At 43.8% G+C, this 20,394-nt stretch overlaps 2 protein-coding genes across 2 annotated transcripts in view; one reads left to right on the top strand and one right to left on the bottom strand.

Annotated features, from left to right (window-relative positions):
* Positions 1-8,698, top strand: part of Rras2 (RAS related 2) — a 76,498-nt gene extending 67,800 nt beyond the window's left edge. The window contains exons 5-6 of the mRNA XM_036196470.1: positions 5,563-5,681; positions 7,227-8,698. Of these exons, the coding sequence (XP_036052363.1) occupies positions 5,563-5,681; positions 7,227-7,314 (207 nt within the window). The 3' untranslated portion in view covers positions 7,315-8,698. The remainder of the gene's footprint in view (positions 1-5,562; positions 5,682-7,226) is intronic.
* A 7,980-nt stretch (positions 8,699-16,678) lies between these two features.
* Positions 16,679-20,394, bottom strand: part of Spon1 (spondin 1) — a 288,479-nt gene continuing 284,763 nt past the window's right edge. The window contains exon 16 of the mRNA XM_036177304.1: positions 16,679-18,242. Within this exon, the coding sequence (XP_036033197.1) occupies positions 18,079-18,242 (164 nt within the window). The 3' untranslated portion in view covers positions 16,679-18,078. The remainder of the gene's footprint in view (positions 18,243-20,394) is intronic.

The raw sequence follows: 20,394 nt of genomic DNA, 5'->3' as shown, positions 1-20,394 counted from the left end.
TATGCGTTGAGGGATTATAAATGTTCATGTACATAGAAATGTAATAGAGCTTCAGTGAAGTAAAAACAGGAGCAGGAGAAACAACTTAGGAGATGAGTCACATCTCTGTCACCCTAAAGATGTGAGTTGTTAGCTTGGAGTAGTAGCTTTTCTGAGTTAGTTATGTATGTGTTGGAAAGCTCAGCTGTATGTCTGAGGGAGCAAAGCAAGAGGCTGGATCTGGTTTAGTGTGGGACCATATGCCATCCATAGAGGATACTCAACACAGACCTTTGACCCCTACATGCACACGAACAAATGCGTGTGTCTGTGTACACGTACACCCACCCTCATCCCCCTGAGAGAAAAGAATAATATTGTAGGAAGAAAGAGAATTTGTGACTACATGGAACCTTTTTTTTTTTTTTTTTTAAGGAAGGGATTTGCCATGACTGGTTTCTCAAAATAGACCTTCCTTTCTTTGTAAATTAGTGCCCTGTGAGGAATTATCTACACTAGGTTAACCCCGGGGTGTGCCTGTGAGGGATTATCTACATTAGTTAACTGAAAGGTGAATGTGGGTGGCGTCATTCCATGGGCTGGGGTCCTGGACTGCATAAAAATGAGAAAATGAGCATTCATCACTCTCTGCTTCCTGATTGTGGAGGTCATGTGGACCCCCCCCCCCCCCCCCTGCTGTACCTTGAAGCTAGGAGTCAAATCAGTTCCTTTTCTCAGGTGTCCTTCACACTAGAGTGTGCAGTCAATAATGCGCAAATACATGCTTTAAAAAATTGGGGTTGGGGATTTAGCTCAGTGGTAGAGCGCTCACCTAGCAAGCACAAGGCCCTGGGTTCAATCTTCAGCTTAAAAAAAAAAAAGAGATTGATTTAAAGATTTCTCCCAAACATATGAAATGTAAGAGTTCAGCACCACCAGACCCAAATTACCAGAAATATGAAGACATCTCAGGCTGAGAGATAGTGACTCCAAAGGGGTTAATTCAAGAAATCCACGGAATCTGCTTCAAGGGCAAAGGAATTAACTTGGGGAGAAGAACTCACTGTACAGAACAGAATTGTCACAGGTTATGAAATGCTGGGACGGACAGTCCCACGAGGTCCGGCTGTCTCAGTCTGTCCTGAATCCAAACCCACCAGGGAGAGAACTGCTTACGTCTCAGGTCTTGAGGGTTGAGAGGCTATGCCCCAGGGACATGTACTTCAAGGTCACAGGTAGGTAGAACAGTTACCTGCTATGTCTCTAGAGCTGCGCTTTGGGTCATAGAACAGATATCCACTACAAGTGGGAGTCTGAGTCAAGAGACTCAGAGGATCACTGGGCCTGGCAATTATGTGGGTAGATAAAAATGACGTTGTTATTTAAACCTCTTTCAAGCATAATTAAATGTTTGAAGCAAAAAATAATGTGAGGCAAAAGCTGGTAACCCCAGAAAGAGCAAGAAGGCAGAGCAGCACTGTACAGGTCTCATGCTGTGTGTGAACTGGTTTGACCACATCAATATGACAAATTAAAACGTAGACTTGTAGATGAATTTCTAAACAGTCTTATTAAATAAGAAACACAGAGCCAAATACAGAGGTGAAAGCCATAGAGATCAGAGAAATAGTGAGAGCCACCAGCTAACCTTAGCTCACGAAGCTTCCCAATCGAGAGCTACTTCCTGTCTATCTGTACCTTTTGTTTGTTTGTTTGGTTTTTGAGACAGGAGCTACTTCCTGTCTACCTGCACCTTTTGTTTGTTTGTTTGTTTTTCGAGACAGGGTTTCTCTGTGTAGCTTTGCGCTTTTCCTGGAACTCACTCTGTAGCCCTGGCTGGCCTCGAACTCAGAAAGATCTGCCTGGCTCTGCCTTCTAAGTACTGGGATTAAAGGCGTGCGCCATACCTGCACCTTTATTGCCTTGCTGTTCTGCCCTCTCATTGGCTATCTTAGCCCAGCTACCTCACCTGTCTGTACAGACCTCCAGGTCTCTATGGTTGGTACTGGGATTAAAGGCATGTGTCTCCATGCTTGGTTCTGTTCCCTAGTGTGTCCTTGAACACACAGAGACTCTGCCTGACATGTGACCGGGTTAAGGGCATGTGCTACCACTGCCTGACTTCTGTTTATGGCTGGCTATGTCCTCTGATCTCCAGGCGAACTTTATTTATTAACATACAGATAAAACATCACCACAGAGCCTGAAGTCTGGAGCAGCCACTGTGGTAGTCTAACAGTCATGAAGTCAATTAGCCAGTGGCAGAGTGGGCGATATAGAAAGAGTTCTTAGCCCAAAAGGCTGAACAGGTACGCACAGAACCAAGGGTAAAGAGAGGAGGTCTCAGGATCGCAGTGGAAAGACAAAAGGGTCAGACTGGATGAAAAAGCCAGGCCCTGCAAGACATCCATTTTCAGCTTACAGACACACAACCTACTTAGAATAGAAAATGGGGTGTGATATGCTGTGCAGGCAACGTTACAGTGGCTGTAAAGAGAGCAATTAAATAGATTTTAGAGGCAGTGTATTACCAGGGATAAAGAGGGTTGTTTCACAGTGATAGAAACGAATTCACCAAGAGGATTTAATGATCCTAGGCATTCACACACCTCTTAACAGCTTCAGAATTCCTGAAGTAAGAGTTAAAAGAATTGCAGAGAGAAATAGACAGAGCTGCACTTAACATGGAGAGAAATGGAAAGAAAACAGGACCATCAGCCCCCTTGTCCTAACTGACTCCTAGTGTACATTTGACCCAATGGCTTAGAGTTTGCGTTATTTTGAGATAAGATTGTAAAGATAAGGTTGTAAAACAAGCCTCAAATTTGAAGGAAGGCTTGTCAGATAACACGTACATTCTGGTGGCAGTGGCATTGATATGGGCAGTAATAACAGAGGAAATGTCCAAATTCCCAAGAAACTAGGATATTTCTAACACTTAAAGGGAAAAAATTTAAAAGACTACAAAGAATTCTGAATGAGATGCAACTTAAACACAAATACAGCATGTCAGGATTTATGGGCTGTTCTAGGAGTTGCTTGTGCCACTAAATAGTATATTAGAAAAGAAAAACAGCAAATTAAAACCAGAGTGTGGAGTGAAGTCAAGCTGAGAAAGTATGGCTCAGTGGAAGAAGGTGTGCTTGGTGTGTGCAAGGCCCATTGCCACAAAGAAAAAAGGAATGGGACACTACAGAAGAAAGTGGCTTTTGTAAGGTAGACCAGACTGTCAAGCCTCCAGCCAGAAAGATCAGATCTGTCTGTCTGTCTTTGTCTATTGTCTGTCCGTGTCCGTCTGTCCTTCCTTCCTACCTACATACCTACCTACCTACCTACCTGTCTGACTGTCTGTCTATCTATCTATCTATCTATCCATCCATCCATCCATCCATCCATCCATCCATCCATCCATCCATCCTTCCACCCACCCACCCACCCACCATGAATTTATTTAATGCATATGAACCTCTAGATTTGAGCCCCAATGAAAGAGGAGGGGACCACAAATCAGTATATAGAATGAAAGACATCCAATCACTTTACATCTTACAAATATGTAAAGCATAAAGAAATGCTATAAAGAACTTGACATCAATAAATCCAGTAAAGTAGATACAATGGTTGCCTTCCCAGAAACCACCAAAGCTACTCAGAATCCAAGTAGATTGGCTGGATAGTTCCCTGTCTGTCAAATACATTTGTCACACTTGTTTTCAAAGAAAACATTGAGCCCAGATGGAGTCACTGGTGAATTACACTAAACTATATATATATATATATATATATATATATATATATATATATATATATTTTTTTTTTTTTTTTTTTTTTTTTTTTTGAGACACGGTTTCTCTGTGTAACAGCCCTTGCAGTCCTGGAACTCGCTTCGTAGACCAGAGACTCTCCTCAAACTCACAGAGATCCGATTGCCTCTGCCTCCCGAGTGCTGGGATTAAAGGTGTGTGCCACCACCGCCTGGCTTTTAAGGAAGGAATATTCCTTGTTATATCAAACTATTCTTGAACATTGAAGAAGCAAGAACTCTTTCCAGTTTGTTATATGAAGCCAGGATTACAATGAAACCCAAATCAGACAGATAGAAAAATTATGGTCCATTCTCTCTGCTGAGCATACATGTAAGAATTCTTTTCTTTCTTTTCTTTTCTTTTTTTTTTTTTTAAAGATTTATTTATTATATATATATATATAGTGTTCTGCCTGCATGTATGCCTGCAGACCAGAAGAGGGCGCCATATCTCATTAAAGATGGTTGTGAGCCACCAGGTGGTTGCTGGGCATTGAACCCAGGTCCTCTGGAAGAGCAGCCAATGCTCTTAACCTCTGAGCCATCTTTTCAGCCCCCATGTGAAAATTCTTAAGAAAATTTTAGTAAATGGAATTTAACAGTAGGCAGTGTGCCCAGCGGAGTTTATTTTAGGAGTGGAAATGAGCTATCATAATTCATCATGTCAACAAACCAAAAAGGAAAAATCACACCATCTCAGTAGAAAAAGAATTGATAATATCTGACGTTCATTCTTGATAATTCCTTTTATAAACAGAATGGTTGGAACTTTTGTTAATTGGATAAAAGACATTTTTAGTAAAATTCTACAACTTACAGCATAGGCGGAGTGCCTTGACCCCATGATCAGCAGAGGTCTCCCTCTGCTTGCTCCCTCCCTCCCCCTCCTTCCCCTCCCTCTCCCCCGTCTCTTTCTTTTGCCTTGGCTATTTTTTTTATTCTGCCGCCCCTTAGCTAAAGACTCTATTTAATACCTAGACCACTTCCTCAGGCAGGCTCTTCCTGAGCCCCTTTATAGGGTTAGGCGGCACCTTTACAATACTTTTTATTTTTTCTTCCTGTAAAGTTATATCTAATGCTTCTGGTATCATTTATAAACTAAACCTTGAGAGTTAGTGCAGATGTCCTTTGGTAGCAATAGGGGTTGGTTCCAGTACCCCCAGAGACACCAGAATCTTTAGATGCATGAAAGTCTTTTATATAGAAGCAGAGAATTTGCATATAACCTGTGCATACTTTCTTGTATATTTGAAAACATCTCTGTATTGCTTATAATGCCTAATATGGCATAAATGCTGTGTAAACCCTTGTTCTGTATTATTTAGGATTAATGGCCAGATTAAAGATGCACATGCTCACCAGTTACTGTTCAACCTAGGGCTTGGTTTTATTTTGTTCTAGAGATGAGTCAGGTAGTCTCAAACTTGCTATGTAGCCAAGGATGGCCCTGAATTCCTGATGCTCCTTCCTCTACCTCTAAGAGTGCTGGGATTCTAAGAGTATGCCACCACATCCAGCTCAGCTAAAGTGTTTTTTGATTTGCAGTTGGTTGAACCCATGGATATTGCGGAGCAAGTGTGTTTCTAGTACAGGTGCATTCTTCTGAGTTGTGCAAAGCGGGGCTTCAGATTGTGTGGCACTGTGGTTTCTGTCCATTCCTTATGATGAGTCAGCCTGGACTCCAGGAGGTGTAGTAGCACCATATGCATGTAGCCAGGCTCAGGCCCAGTAGAGTTGCTAATACTGTGCCTTAAACACAACTACTGTATCCATTTCAGGTAACACAGGAAGAAGGGCAGCAGTTAGCGAGGCAGCTCAAGGTCACGTACATGGAGGCGTCAGCTAAGATCAGGATGAATGTAGACCAAGCTTTCCATGAACTTGTCCGGGTTATAAGGTAAGCAAACTGTGTGCTAAGTGTGTGTTTTAATAGATGACCATGCAGCGTTTGTAGTGAGGAGAGAATTGTAAGTAGGAGTGATTGATTGCTTCCTAGTGGGCTGGTGCACACTGTGGGGTAAATTTCAAATAAATATATAGCATATTCTAGGCACTTGCAACCCATAAAAATCTCATTTAATTATCTTAAGTTGAAGTAGAAGTACATGTAAGGATTTTGAAAATGGTAAATGCTTTGATGGTAGTGATGACAGCCTCTAATCAAGTCTGTCAGACACTGAGTGACAGAGATTCTTTCAACGTTACTACATTTAATCCTTACTACAACCCAGAGAGCTGAATGGTTTCTGTTACTCTCACTGTCTCTTAAGCTCTGGGAATTGAATCCAAATTTCAGATTCCTAGTTCCTGCCAAACCCCTGCTAGGCCAAGAGCAACGCAGGCAGCCGAGGTTCCATCCTCTCTCAGGTGTTGGCCCCCAGTAAGACATAAATGTGTAACATTCCAGTCTGTGAAGAGGCATTTGGTAGGAGGCTTTGGAGGCTTCTGGTTTCGGAAGTATTCTTGGATTGTAAGCTGCTTGAGGTGGTGGATGTGGACTGTTGTGCATGCAGAATAAGCTGCTTGTGATTAGTTGCTTTTGAGTCCTTGTGGCTCGGTCTCATCTTCTCTTTCCTGTCTCCTGGCCATCTTTGCTAATTAGATAGCTTTGACAGGCATATGGAGGGGGCCCTGTTCACTGTGAGTCTCAGCAAACTGACCCCCGAGGTGTGGTTTCCTTGTGTGGAAGGGAAGAAAGAGGCTGCAGGCTTAGTTTCTGAGTTTCAGCTTTGCAGAAGTAGACAGCAGTTACAGTCACTCGGCAGTGTGAATGGACTGGGTGCCACTGTACTGTAGCTTAGCAGTGTTAACCTGGAGGGTTTTGCTACCCAGCCCTCCTCATCCCACTTCATTTTAGTGTTACCTGATAAAGCAGTTCCTTCTTTAAAATAATTACTACCTTAGTCAAATACCCGTCTTTCCTTTTGACTCTCAAGAATCCTAGAATCTCACCTGTCAATCACCCAGGCATGAGGATTTTTTGTAGTCTTAAGTCCTCATAACAGTTGTGAAGAGGTAGGTTTTTATTATTCCCATCTAAAAACCAAAGAGTCTGGGAAGCCAGCCAGTGTGTCTAGCACTGGAAGGTACTTTTCCATCGTCCTCTGTGGTGCATGACTATTGCTTCAGCGTACCTTTGAGTCCAGGAACTTCAGCTTAGGAAGAGAACACACACACAGGCCTCTGATTCAGGATTCACCCAGGGAAGTAGCTTGGACACCTCTGTTTATTCTCATGTGAGGACCTCCCCCTGCTTGGCAAACGGCTCCACCCTCAAGTTTGACCCCCTCCTCTGAGCACATGTACCCTAGTTTCCTTTCAAGGGTTTGCTCTCACCCCTAGTGGAAGTGTGTGCATTTCAGTGCAGCAGGCCCAGAAATAACCTGCGTTTGTGCTGGGAGATTACTAATGGCGATACTATTCACATCTCTCTGTCCTACAGGAAATTTCAAGAGCAAGAATGCCCTCCCTCACCAGAACCAACCCGGAAGGAAAAAGACAAGAAAGGCTGCCATTGTATCATTTCCTAAGAGTTCCATGAGTTTTAGCTGACAACTGCCAGGGAAGCCCTCATCTCTGTTACCGTTTACATCATGCTGGTACCTATGTAGCCTTAGACTGATGATCACCGTGTTAGCCTTACACCAAGAAGCTGGCTAACCCTTTCTGCGAAGCTAATGGAACGGTCTTTCCCAGACCACTGTAAAGGAAACACTAAGGCTACTTCAGATATGATCTGATTCCTTTAAAACACACGGCTACACACACAGATGCATTCTTTAAGGGCTTACATTTTAATAGGGATGAACCAAGTTTGGAACCTAAGCTGTTTGCTAAGCTGAAGTCATAGGTTGTGAAGTAATTTTTAACTTCTGGAATCATGTTGCCTACTGTTACTCTAAATAGAAACATAGGGAGGGTTTTTTTTTTTTAATGTGAATTTTTGCCTATCTTTAAAACTTTTGATGTCAACTTTCATTAACCTTAAATACACTGAATGGAATCTACAAAAGTGAGACATCTCAGACCTTTTCTGATGCTACGGCTTTTGTTTTCCAGTGGCCAGAATACCAAAATGCCTGTTGTATTTATGGATTAAAAACTGCTGATCAAGCCTTTGTTATTATGCCTCCTTCAAGATGACAATATTCTCTGTGGCCAAATGTTTGGCCTTGTTCTGCACTTAGGTGTTTCAATGAACTTGATTTCTTTTCCTAGCCGTGGTAAGGGTAAGAGTGGTGGTTCCTGTCTGTCTTCCTTTTTAAATATTCCTGGTTATGGGATTTAAAAACAAAAACAAAAACAAAAACCCAAACAAACTAAAACCGTTTTTGTTTGATGTAATATAAAATATGGAATTGATCTTTCCAGAGTCAGAGATGATTAATGTTTTTTGCTATATACTTTTATACGTTATTTTCTTATCAAACTAGTTAACAAGTATTTTTATATGTTTGTAAGCGAATATGCTTTCACAGCATACCTTGTGTATATGTAAAGATGAGTATTTAATTCTCACTGTTCACTGTTAACTGACAAAGAAAAAGTGGAAACTCTTGGTCCTTGTTAAATCCACAGGTGGCCAACAATCAGAAAAACTTCCCGACAGAACACAACAGGATGAGACTGTGAGGTCGAGTTCAATGTCCCTGCTAGATAATTGACTTGTTATATCAAGTATTCGTGTACAACCTCTACTTGACAATTAGTGTAACTGTGGATGGCTTCTGATTTTGTTTTTAACTCTGTGGATTGTGTTTAAGCAATTCAAAGTGTGTGCCCGGTATTGCGACTCTCAGTGGTATTGCACAGTGGTCACTTTATTGAATGTGTACAACAGTCCCATGAAGTTTATAAAGTGGACCCTTGTATAGCTTCAGGTGCTAGAATTAAAGTTGATCTGTTATCACCAGACAGTGCTTGACGGCTCCTTTTTCCATGCCAGGGCTTCTGTGAGGAATACAGGACTGACTTGAGTAGCCCTGCCCTGTGTACATGGCATCTTAGGGGAGTTCTCAGGTGAGCTTACTGTTCTGGTGTTTTCTTGAGGTCAGTGGTTTGTACCTTTTTCTCTGAGGTATTCTTAACAGAGAATCCCCAGCTGTAGGGGAGAGGAAGGTGACTAATTCACATAGACCCCCCCCAAGGATGACTTCTAAAATAACTTTGACAAAGAGGACCAGATGTTTATATTTAAACACAAACAAAATCACCTAATTTATTGTTTTGTGATTACATATGTAGACTTATTGTTCAATTTTCTGGTAAAACTACTGCCCGGGAAGCTAGTGAGTTTGTCTTTGTCTCTGATGCCTCACTAGAACCGTGCATATCCTTGGTGGGGACGTTTCCTGGTTGTGATAGGTGACTAGATACTAAGAGCTAGCCTGTAATATCCGGGTTTCTTGGGGGAGTTCCTCACTCTCTACTCCATGTTGTGTATTTTCATGGCTGCATCTTCAGCTTCTCCAAGCTTATTTCTGCATGCGTTTGCTCTCCTGGTAATCCTGCTGAATGCATTTTCTCGCAGGCTGTGTTTTGCTTTCTAGAATTTTTATAAGGTCTTACTTCAGACCAGGTTGATCTGAAACTATGTAGGTCAAGCTGACCTTGAGCCCAGGATTTCCTGCTTGAGTGTGAGCATTGGGGTTGTAAGGTGTGCATTCCACTCCTGGCTCTTTTTGATCCTCCCTGTTTCCCTTCCCCCACTTCCCTTCCTTCCCTTCCTTCCCTCCCTTCCTCTTCTCCCCTCCTCTTCTCCCCCTTCCCTCTCCTGTTTCCTTCCATCCCCTTCTTCTCTGGAGTTATCTCTCTGTGTAGCTCTGGCCGGCCTCTAATTCACTATGTAGATCAGCTTGGCCTTGAATTTGTAGCAATCATGGGAGGTGTTTTTGTCTCCCGTGTGCTGGAAGTACAGGTGTATGCCACCCCACCATGCCCAGCATTTTAAAATGTCTCTATATATCCAGTTTCACTACTCATTGTGTCCATACTTTCCTCAGCCCTTCTTACCCTTTCTCTGAGAGCTGAGTCCTGGTGCCTGTTGTGTTACAACTTAACTTCTCACTGTGCATCTAGAATGGCAAGGTGTATTGGGAAATAATCCCTCAGAGAGCTCCACAGGGCTGACTTCTCTTGCAGAACTCTGCTTGGGAAAGCTTGATTTGAGTATTTGAATATGGTTAGGGTAGCACTCTGATATTCTGTTGATCCCACATCTCTGTATGCAGTTTTATTTGTTTCTGGTGTGTGATTTTTATTTAGTTATGATCCTGACTTTTCACACATTCAACTTTGGCTTGGATGATGGACGTTGCATATTTTATGTTGTTGGGTGTTGGTCTGGTCACAGCTTCTTCATTTGAAGGTATTTAGCTTTGTTCTGGTAACCAGTTTGTGTATATTGCTCTTCAGTTTGAACCTTCTGGGTCTTCTTGTAAAACTTACTGCAGTCTGAAGTAGCTTTTTCCTAGGGGTAGAGTAGTCCACTACTGAATGCCCTGAGTGTAAGCACTCTCTAGCTTGGCGTGTGGGAACTTAGGCAATTCCTAGCCCTTCATGAACTACATGGAAGTAGGCTTTCCACAGCTCTCAGTTCCCTCCTTGACTGAGGTCCAGTGACCCATATATACACTTAATATTTTTGCAAGGACTCTTTCACCCTGTGCATAGTTTGGGGTCCCCCCCCCATATAGTCTTTTTAAAAACACTCTAGAACATTCTACAGCAACTTCAAGCTGCTTCAAAGTTTCCTTGGGCTCCAGTGTCTGTTGTCCCAGTTCAAGGAAACGTTTGTGTTCTGCCTGGGATTCCCTGGGCCTTCTGTAATCAGAGATGGTCTTTAGGCTAGAAGCCAGGGAGCCAAAGACTCACTCTATGTTCAGTGTCCACGAGCTACTATTGTATGTATTTAGTCTCTCCTACACCTTTGTGTTTGGAGACAGGGCCTGGCTGTCTTGCCTAGGCTGGCTTTGTTCTGGGTTCAAGTTACCCCCTGCTTCTGCCTCATGAGTAGCTGGGACTTTAGGCTTATGCATAACACACACACACACACACACACACACACACACACACACACACACACACCCTACGGTTCAGTTTCGGATTAACGCTGGTTCATTACAAAGAGCTGTCTGTCTTAAGACATGAATAGTCTGTGTCTCTTGGCCATTTTAGTTTCTCTAGCTGGGAGTTGGCAACTTTCTTTTTATTTTATTTTATTTGCATTGGTGTTTTGCTGCATGTATGACTATCTGAGGATGTCAGATCTTGAGTTACAGACAGTTGTAAGCTGCCATGTGGTTGCTGGAACTTGAACCCAGGTCTTCTGGAAGAATGGTCAGTGCTCTTAACCACTGAGCCATCTCTCCAGCCCTGGCAACTTTCTTAATATAGGGCCGTATACTAAACATCATCTTAGACTCTGCAGGCCATATGGTCTTTGCCCCAGCTACCTAGACTATATAGATCTTCCACAGAATCAGATACAAATAGCATGTAAGAAGGTAACTGAATGTGCCTGGTGCTTCATGCCCTTGTCATACGGGATACTAATCTCACTCTGCATTTGTTTCCCTTCAGATGTGCAGAGACTATTCCCCATGACAACAGATGATGGGGTGGAGTTTACTTGAGGGTTGTGGTTTGCCAAGCCCTTCCCTGTAACATTTGAGGTTTCTTCTCCAACTTCACACTCTCTTGTGCCTCTTTTTTTATTTAGGATTTCAAACAGAATTTTCTGAGAGGACTGTAAAGAAATTGTGACCTAGGGGTTTTCTTCCTATATTGCCAGCTCTGATGTCTACATATTTCAGAGGCGGACATTGCACTGTCCTTGGTGCCTGTCACTTTGACACCTTGCTACATTTGCAGCTTCAGAGTTTCATAGTGCCAGTTGATCACTTTATCCGTTGCCTTTGTGAAAGTGTGATGATGTCTCAGGGTTGTGGCAACTGAGGACTAGCCTGCTTCTCCTGCAACTTGACAACACTTGACTTATCTGGATTCACTTCTTCTTCACTGAACAGGTAACAGGCAAGTATGTAGAAGGAGATGATGGCCAAATAGATTGTTTTCAAAGTGCAGGACTCTAGTAGAGGTTAGGAGGTATTCCTGGAAGATGCATGGGTGTGGACATGGTCCTTCCCCGGGTTAGTTGGAGTCCTATGGAGGAAGATTGAGAGTGACCCAAACAAATACTGGGGCTCTGTCTCTTAAAGCAAAGTATGAGAAGCCTTCAAAGACACTGTCAGGCCCAGTGAAGGGAGAGTGTGTGTTTGTCCAAGAAATGTCCAAGAAAATCTGAATGGATAGTAGTTTGTTGGAGCTAGGAAGATCGGTAGGATTTGAGATGGGGAACAGAGGAGAAAAGGGAGGAGGTAGGTCTACTGGGGAGAGAGTGGTGCAGCCCTGGCTGGAGAGAATAAGTGCATCGGGACAGATACGGCAGTTAGACTAGGTTGGGTTTTCAGGGCCATTTAAATGGATGGTCCTTCTGTAAATAGAGCCTGCCAGGGATTCTGAACTGAAGACACTGGGATCTAATCCAGTGTCATATAAATGGCGGAGGGGGGTGATAAATGATTATCCCATCCTAGTATCATAGGCACTGTGAGGATAGAACATGGGTCACCTATGTTGCCTGCTGTGCATGGAAAAGTCATTTGATAAATGAATGTTTCCAGAGGTGGTGATGAAGTAACATGGGTGAAGGGGGACTGGACATTAGAGGTGTCTCTGGGAAATGTGTGAGACTCTTAAACCTTGAACTTTGTTGTACAGAACAGTGATGGTGCCATAATTAAGGAGCACAGGGGCTGTAGTGATGGAAATGTATAGCACTCATATAAGGTAGTCAGGAAGTTGGGGTAAGGATTGGAGCTGAAAGAGGGGCTGAGACTAATTAAATTAGTGATGGAAGAGGTAGGCAAACTGGCTAATATTTACTGTTGAGTGAGGGGTACAATTTGAGGGGAAAACGTACAACTGGGAGAAAAATTAAGAGCCAGCAAACAACTAAGAGAAACAGCCATTACAAGTAAACAAAGAAGTCAGGCAATGGTAACACACACCTTTAATCGTATCACTTGGCAGGCTGGGATCTGTCTGGATCTCTGTGAGTTCAAGGCCACACTGGAAACAGCCAGGCATGGTGCCACACACCTTAAATTCCAACACTGGCTAACCATGAAGTTCTGGAGGTCTGTACAGACAGATAGGAAGTGGCAGAGCTGGGCAGGAAGAGGAAGTGATGTAGCTGGACAGAGCAAATCAGATGGCAGAACAGCGAGGCATATAGGCGTGGGTGGACAGGAAGTAGCTCGCTCTTTGGAAGCTGCAGAGTTAGTGAGGTGAGGTTAGCTGTGGCTGTTCCTATTCCTTTGATCTCTCTCAGGTTTTAACCCCTATATCTGGCTCCATCTTTTTTATTTAATAAGACTGTTTAGAAATTCATCTACAGTTGGGGAAGTTCTTTGACAAAGCTGGATCTTGGGCAGATGTTTTGTTAGTGAGTAAGCCATAAGGCTAGGTGATGGTGGCTCATACCTTGAATCCCAGTACTCAGGAGGCAGAGGCAGGCAGATCTCTGAGTTTGAGGCCAGCCTGGTCTACAGAGCTGGTTCCAGGACCGCCTGGGCTACATAGAGAAACCCTGTCTGTAAAAACAAACCAACAAGCTGAGTGCTAAGAGCCAGTCAGTGCAAAGTAGTCAGTTGAGAAAAGTAGGAATGCAAACCCCCAAATAGATGTTAAAGTCTGCATACTTAGTATCTGAGAGAGTTAGAAGTCTACAGTTTGGCCATATAGGCTGGAGCAGGCTGGTTATTCAAGCACTCGGAGGCTGGGGCAGGAGAATCATGAGATCCAAGTTCAAGGCCACAGTGATTTACCTTGGAAGGCCCTGGAGAGTGAGTGTGGTGGAAAGGGAAAAGGACAGGGGGACGAGGGGTGACCTCTGTGGCTGAGAATCGCAGTTCAGTGCTTCTCGGGCTGTTTAAGCCCAGTTTAAAACATCTTAGCCGCCCCCAGTGTTGTGGACTGACATTTTTGCTAAGTGCAATGCAATGAACTAGGAAAATAACCATCCTCTTGGCTATCTGGGCAGTGTCCAGTCACTGTAAAGGTTTCTGAGCACACGGTTTCCGGTTTTGCATCTCCTTTGTGAATGTGATTATAAAGTGCAGGTCCTGCTTTAAGCCACACCGAAGAGTGCACGGGCAGCTGGAGATGGTGTTTCCAAGTGACCCTTCTGACGTCCTAGCTAGGCTGATTATTCCAGGTTAGGCTCATTCAGCAGGATGTGTAGGTCAGAGGACAACTTGCTTGTGTGGGCTGGGTCTCTTCTACCATGTAGGTTCTGAGGATTATCAGGTCATCAGTTTTGGTAGTGTGTGCCCTTACCCACTGAGCCCCCACTCTTCTTTCTTTTAATACTTAAAAATTACTTGAGGTAAAGGAAACTTGTCTGAGTATGTAATGGCTTAAAGTATGAGCCTGTTACTAATCAGTATGCTAGAGAGAGGGCTATTTTGAGCACTGTGAGATGTTAATGAATGCCATCTTATGTGAAGACACCATGAATGTTAAGTGAAACGGCCTGAAATTGCATAGCACTCTGATGATAACTGTTAGAAATTATGCATGTAAATTTTATTTGTCGTGACATTTTTGATTATAGGTGACCAAAATGCAGCTCTCGTCAGATTCAGCAAAAAGGTGGGCACTTAGTGGTTTACGAAGCAGTGAGGAGCAGGTGGAGTATGGTTATTCTGAGACCTGTTCTCTGGGTGAGAATTAGTTTAACTACGAAGATGAGAACGAAGACCTCTTTAGTGTGGGAAGAGCAGGCGGGTCCTGAGACCAGAACAGCAGAAATGACGGTCACAGATGCTCAGAGGTGGCTGTGGCTCGAACCCAGATTCCCTGGGCTTCACCTTTACAGCCTTTGCCCTTCTGTCCTAGGATACATACACTGTTTGAAAGCAGGCGCCATCATTTAAATGTGACATTTTACTATAGATCTGCTTTCAGTTTCACGGGATTTAAATGGAAGAATTAACCCTGTGCTAATTAACATGTAGTTGCTATTTATAATTTGTTACTGAATTTCAATCATTTTCAAAGGGGATTTATTTTTCTTCTGTCTACTTTGGGCAGTATGAAGAACAAGAAGAATAGGGGTGTTGAAATCATCAGTTCCAAATAGCAACGCGTAGAATTGGCTGTCTTCCTTGGTTCTGAGTTTTAAGTAGAAATTAAACATTTATGGTTTAGTCTTGTTTGGATAATAGTATGCGTTTCTCAAGGGTGTAAATATTATACGTCTTTGTAGTTTAACTCTATGTAACAAGAATTTCTAAAGCTGGGCTTTGAAAACTCCAGGTCAGACTGTCATGAAATGGTCTGCTGAGGCCCATGTGACTCTGAGTTTTCTGAATTTAACAAGATACTTTGAGGTAGGCTTTGCTGCCTTGGAACGGCCTCTCTAGTATTGGGAATACAGCTTCCACCCTATGGGACCCAAGATTTTGTTTTCACTTTCTGTTGTTTGAAACATGGAGGCTTAATGAAAGCAGGACACAGAGGTAATTTGACAGAGAGAATGTTTAGGTCTGGACGCATCAGCCATGCAGTGGCTGTGGATCGGTTGTGATGGGTTCCAGAGTGTGGAAGGCCTGCAGGGATGTGTGCTCTTTCCTGCTGCTGGCAGCCTTGAGTGTGCTGAACGCATGTGCAGGAGACAGCTCAAATGAAAGCACCCACTGCGTGGGTTCTTTGTACGGTTTTCACTTCTGGGCTGAAGGAGCCCAGGGTTTATTTAGTCTCATTTGCTGCCGCAGATTTCCCTCAGGTAAGACCCATTGGCAAGCCAGGTGGTGGCGGCGGCGGCGCAGGCGCATGTTGTTAGGGAGGCAGCGGCAGGTGGAACCTCGCGCGCGCACACACACACACACACACACACACACACACACACTCAAAAAAAAACCAACAGAAACAACAAAAAACAAACAACAACAGCAAAACACATTGGCACAGTGATAGGAGATTGACCCAGTGTCTGATTGGAAAATAGAGCTCTGAACTTCTTACAGTGTGGGTTCTCTTTTATTAGCCCAAACAGAATTCCAAACAGATTGCATCTGTAGTTAAAAAAAAAAAAAAAATCTTACTTCCAAAATGATTGGTTAGCCAGAGAAAAGGACAGCTCCCTAACACAAAACCTTGGTAAGAAAGAGATTTGACACCACAAATTCCCCATGACAACAAAGCAATAGAGCGAATGACAATAGCATGTTTCTCATTCTTTTCATGGCCATTAGCCTGTTTTCTGGTTTTTAAAAAGTCTTCCAAATCAGGATTAAACTTATCCCCAACTGGGATCAGATATGAACAGGAGATGCTAGCGAAGCCTGCCACCATCTGAAGGAACTTTGATTTTCATGGGTTGAGATTAAGTTTACATTCAGATCACTTGGAGGATGTTGCAGAAGTAGGCAGGGCAGATTTTTTTTTTTCCCCCAGAGCTGAGGACCGAACCCAGGGCCTTGCACCTGCTAGGCAAGTGCTCTACCACTGAGCTAAATCCCCACCCCCGGCAGGGCAGATTCTTTATCAGGACATTTTTGTTTTGGAGGGGCAATTTGGGGGTCTCAAGCGGAAATTTAAGCCTCTCATTTCTTTGTATTCTACTCTTTTGAAGGAGAAAGCAATCCATTAAAAAATCTAAAAATAATGTTGGAAATAATCCAAGCTTCAGATGGCTGTGGGGTGTGATGTCGGTGGCCCGTCTGGAGGGGACAGATGCCCCGTCTTTCCCTGAAAATGAACCGGGTAACAACTGAAAAACACTCAACCCTCCCACCTCTTAGTGTCTAAAAGCAAAGACAGACCCAGTAAGGTTTGTTCTGTTTTTTATTGAACAGGCTCTCTTGTGTTAAGGAAAATACATATTCAGGGGTTGTACGTAGATGTGGCCGGAAATAATCCTGTGTTTAATGCAGATTCTTAAAGTAGTATAATCAAAGCACCGTGTGCATCTTGCCCACAGTGTATTTGGATGAAGCGGTAATAAACACAGACTTGCAAAAGAATGTGATGATAGTTTGAACAGATGCACGAGCAAAACCTGCTGATGAGCTCACAACAGAGACAAACGTCCCTTTACTCTGTTGGTCGTTAGACTCCATGGATTCAGTGTGCTGCTGATGACTTGGAAGTCAGTGGAAACCCCTGGCCTTCCTTTGGACTGTCCACGGGGACCAGGGCCCCGGTCCAGAAGTCAGGCACAGGCATGATTGAATAACCCTCCTAGGTTTGTTTCCTAGTCATGGGAATAGGTTGTCTCTCTTCTCTAACTATAAACTATCACGACTTTAAAAACTCTTAAGTAGGGAAGATAGTATTTTTGTTGAGGAGTTGACATGAGGCTTTCTGGCTGACATAGCAGGTAGTTCTCAGAGCTAAAATGCTTAACTCTAAGAAAGTTTGGGAAACCTAAAAGGTCTGGATCTGTATGAAGATTTTAAGTCACATTTGGGACTAGTACCCATTTTGCGGTCTTCACTGGTTCAAAGAAGAACCTCTTGATTCTTGAAGAGTCGTGCCCTGTCACCCTAGGACAGTTACGGCACCAGCAGTCAAAACCCAAGGGAAGTGTAGTTTATGCTTAATTTCCTGTATCACCGCTTACAGTTAAATAAAGCAGCCATTGTCACTTGCTGCTCTTGTGGCATCACAAACCAGTATCAGGTTTGTAGAATAAAAGCCACCCTACCTTAGTGCTTCTCCTCAAGGGCCTGAAGAGCTCATGACCGAGGAGACTTACCAAGATACCTGGAGTTGTGCTAAGTGAAAAGGTGAAGAGCTTTCTGCAAGAGTGAGCAGGCCAAAGGTGAGAAAGGGGAACCCGTCCTTTGCATCTGATGTGTGTCTCCTTGCATGCTGCATCCTGGCACCCTGAGCACATGATTGCTTCTCCTGTGGATGTAGCCAGGGTCTCTGTCCTGCTTGACCAGGGGGATGCTCCAGAGGGACACACTTAAGTTTAGTACAAGGTGAACCAATACTACTCACAGCAGCATAGGAAGAGGACAAGGGTGCCCCACTTGGCCTACACCCACCAAGAAGTATTCAGACAGGATGTCCCTTGGCATCCATAAGACTACTGGGCAAACCACACCATAAAAATGAAAACTAGTGGACACAATTTAAATCATCGTAAACAAGCAAACAAACCACCCAACCTTATTGGTGACTGAACTCTGGAATGCAGCCCCGGGGGGGTTGTACCCCTGCTAACAAGGGTGCACGTTACACGCTCTGATCTCCTTCTTGTCTTTGCAGCTGGTAAACTGGGAGCTTTTGAACCTCTTCTTCACAGTCATGTAGCGCTCCTGAATTCCACCTCCGCACAGTTTGGTGCATTCTGACCAGGCTGTCCACGGGCGCATCCGACAGCCTGAAAGTATGAGAATGCCTGGTTAGGCCAGCAGGTGACTTCTAGCAAGACTGTCTAATGAGTTGTCTACCCCTCGGTGCTTCTCTATGGAATGAGTGATTGAATTAATTAATGCCTACTGCTTGTATTAGGGATTGCTTGCTCATATGTGGTGGGTTGCAAAACTTATGACCATCAGTGCACTGGATTTCTTCCTGTTGAAGGGCAGAGTCTGTTTCCTCATCCCGTGAACCTACGCTTGATTTGCTTTGGGTAATAGGATGTGAGCAAAAACCGTGCCTGAAAAAAATATAGGTATGAGCATATCTGGCTGACCTCACTCGAGGGACCCTGTGGAAAGAGGCCCCAGAAAAGCAGGGGAGGCTGGGGCCTCACTTGATTGTGGCTACACAAATGAGAATGGGTCCAACAGAGCTAAATCCCAGAAGAGTGAAGCTAAGGCGGCTTGTGTCTGAGCTGCAGGATCATGTTAAAAGGTTTGCTCAGCTGGCGGTGGTGGCACACAACTTTAATCTTAGCAATTGGAAGGCAGAGGCAAGCGGGTCTCTGTAAATTTGAGGCTAGCCTGGTCTACAGAGTTGAGTTCCAGGACAGCCGGGACTGTTTCACAGAGAAACCCTGTCTTGAAAAAAAAAAAACAAAACAAAAAACAAAACAAAAACAAAAAGATTTGCTTAAAGCACTGCCGTGTAAGTGGGGACCAGCCAGGAGCACTGAACTGCTCATGAGCCTCCTGCCCGAGCCTCCTGCAGCCTAACCAATACCGAGTAAAACCAACTGTTCTTTTCTTCTTCCTATGGAACATGAACATGCCTTCCTTGACCTCCAGAGATGAGGTCTCTTGTTCGCACACATCAGTAGCACTCCATATATCTCTCCTTTGAACACAGCATGCTCATGACTATGTATGTATTCGGTACCTGTTTACCATACCACAGCCAGGTTTCCTGGAGAAGCTGCTGAGCATACAGCTGCCTTTAACTGGTAGGGACTGATGGCCTGCCACAGACAGCTCGGTATAGGAACATTCCTTAAGGAAAGGACCCGTCAATTTAGCCCATCTCTACACTGGAGGATGAGCTGCCCCGCCTTTTGTTTGTTTGTTTGTTTGTGGAGACAATTTCTTTGTGTAGCCTTTACTGTGCTAGAACTAGCTCTGTAGACCAGGCTGGCCTCTGTTTCCCAAGTGTGGGCAAGTGCCACAGTAAGATGGGCAGTGTTAAGAAAGAGTCACTGGGCTCTGATGTTTTTATATGGCTGCCTTCTTTGCCTCCAGGGAATTTTCAAAGAGCACTTAATGGTCTGTGCCCAGGACTTAGCCATGGGTTGTCTTAACTCATTCTGTTGGTCTGTCAGTCATTTGGCTTTCTTGGTTTGGACCAGCTCATTCAGCAGTTCCATTGCATATAGGGGTTATTACTATTTTTTTCATTTTTCTTTATTGTGTGTGTGTGTGTGTGTGTGTTTATGTTTTGCCTGTCTATACACCATATGCACACAAATGCCTGTGGAGGCCAGAGAGCATCTGATCCCCTGGGACTGGAGTTACAGAATGTTGTGAGCCATCATGTGGGTGCTAGGAATTGTTCCTGGGTCCTCTGGAAGAGAAGGCATCTCTCTAGAACAGGGGTGATGATGATTTTAAAGAATGGGTTTATATTTCCCATTTATTATTTTTTTTATCTGCATGAATGCTTCTTATATGGCAAGCTCCTGAAAGCTCCTTAAGACTTGGTCTAGCTTTCTCTGCTCTGCCATTTCCTGGAACTTCAGTTTGTGCTGTGCTCATTTCTCTGGCTCCCTCTGTACTCGGTTCAGTGTTCTGTTGGAGTATTGACCGTTTATGTGGCAGCCTGGGTCCATGTTAATGTGAAGAAAGAAATCCAAATGCTAAGCTTTGTGGTTAACATTAAACTGGGACGCCACAGGCCAGGGCAGTCTTGCCCTGCACTAAAAGGAGGGATGGTTTGATTGAGGAGTCAAGGTGTCCAAAAACAACCAGGCTCTCATACATCTGTGCTGTCATTTGCCCTTTTTACAGGAGCAAATGGGGGTTGTTAGTCAAGCTGATTGTGAACACGGTGTTTTACAAGTGTGAAGAAAGAACTGTGTACACTTGCTAGAGGCTCTTTGCTTGAAAATCTATTTTGAC

Source organism: Onychomys torridus, chromosome 1, assembly GCF_903995425.1.
Source record: "Onychomys torridus chromosome 1, mOncTor1.1, whole genome shotgun sequence".
NCBI lineage: Eukaryota > Metazoa > Chordata > Mammalia > Rodentia > Cricetidae > Onychomys > Onychomys torridus.
Note: the sequence above shows the minus strand (reverse complement) of the source record. Positions and strands in the feature narration are given on the sequence as shown.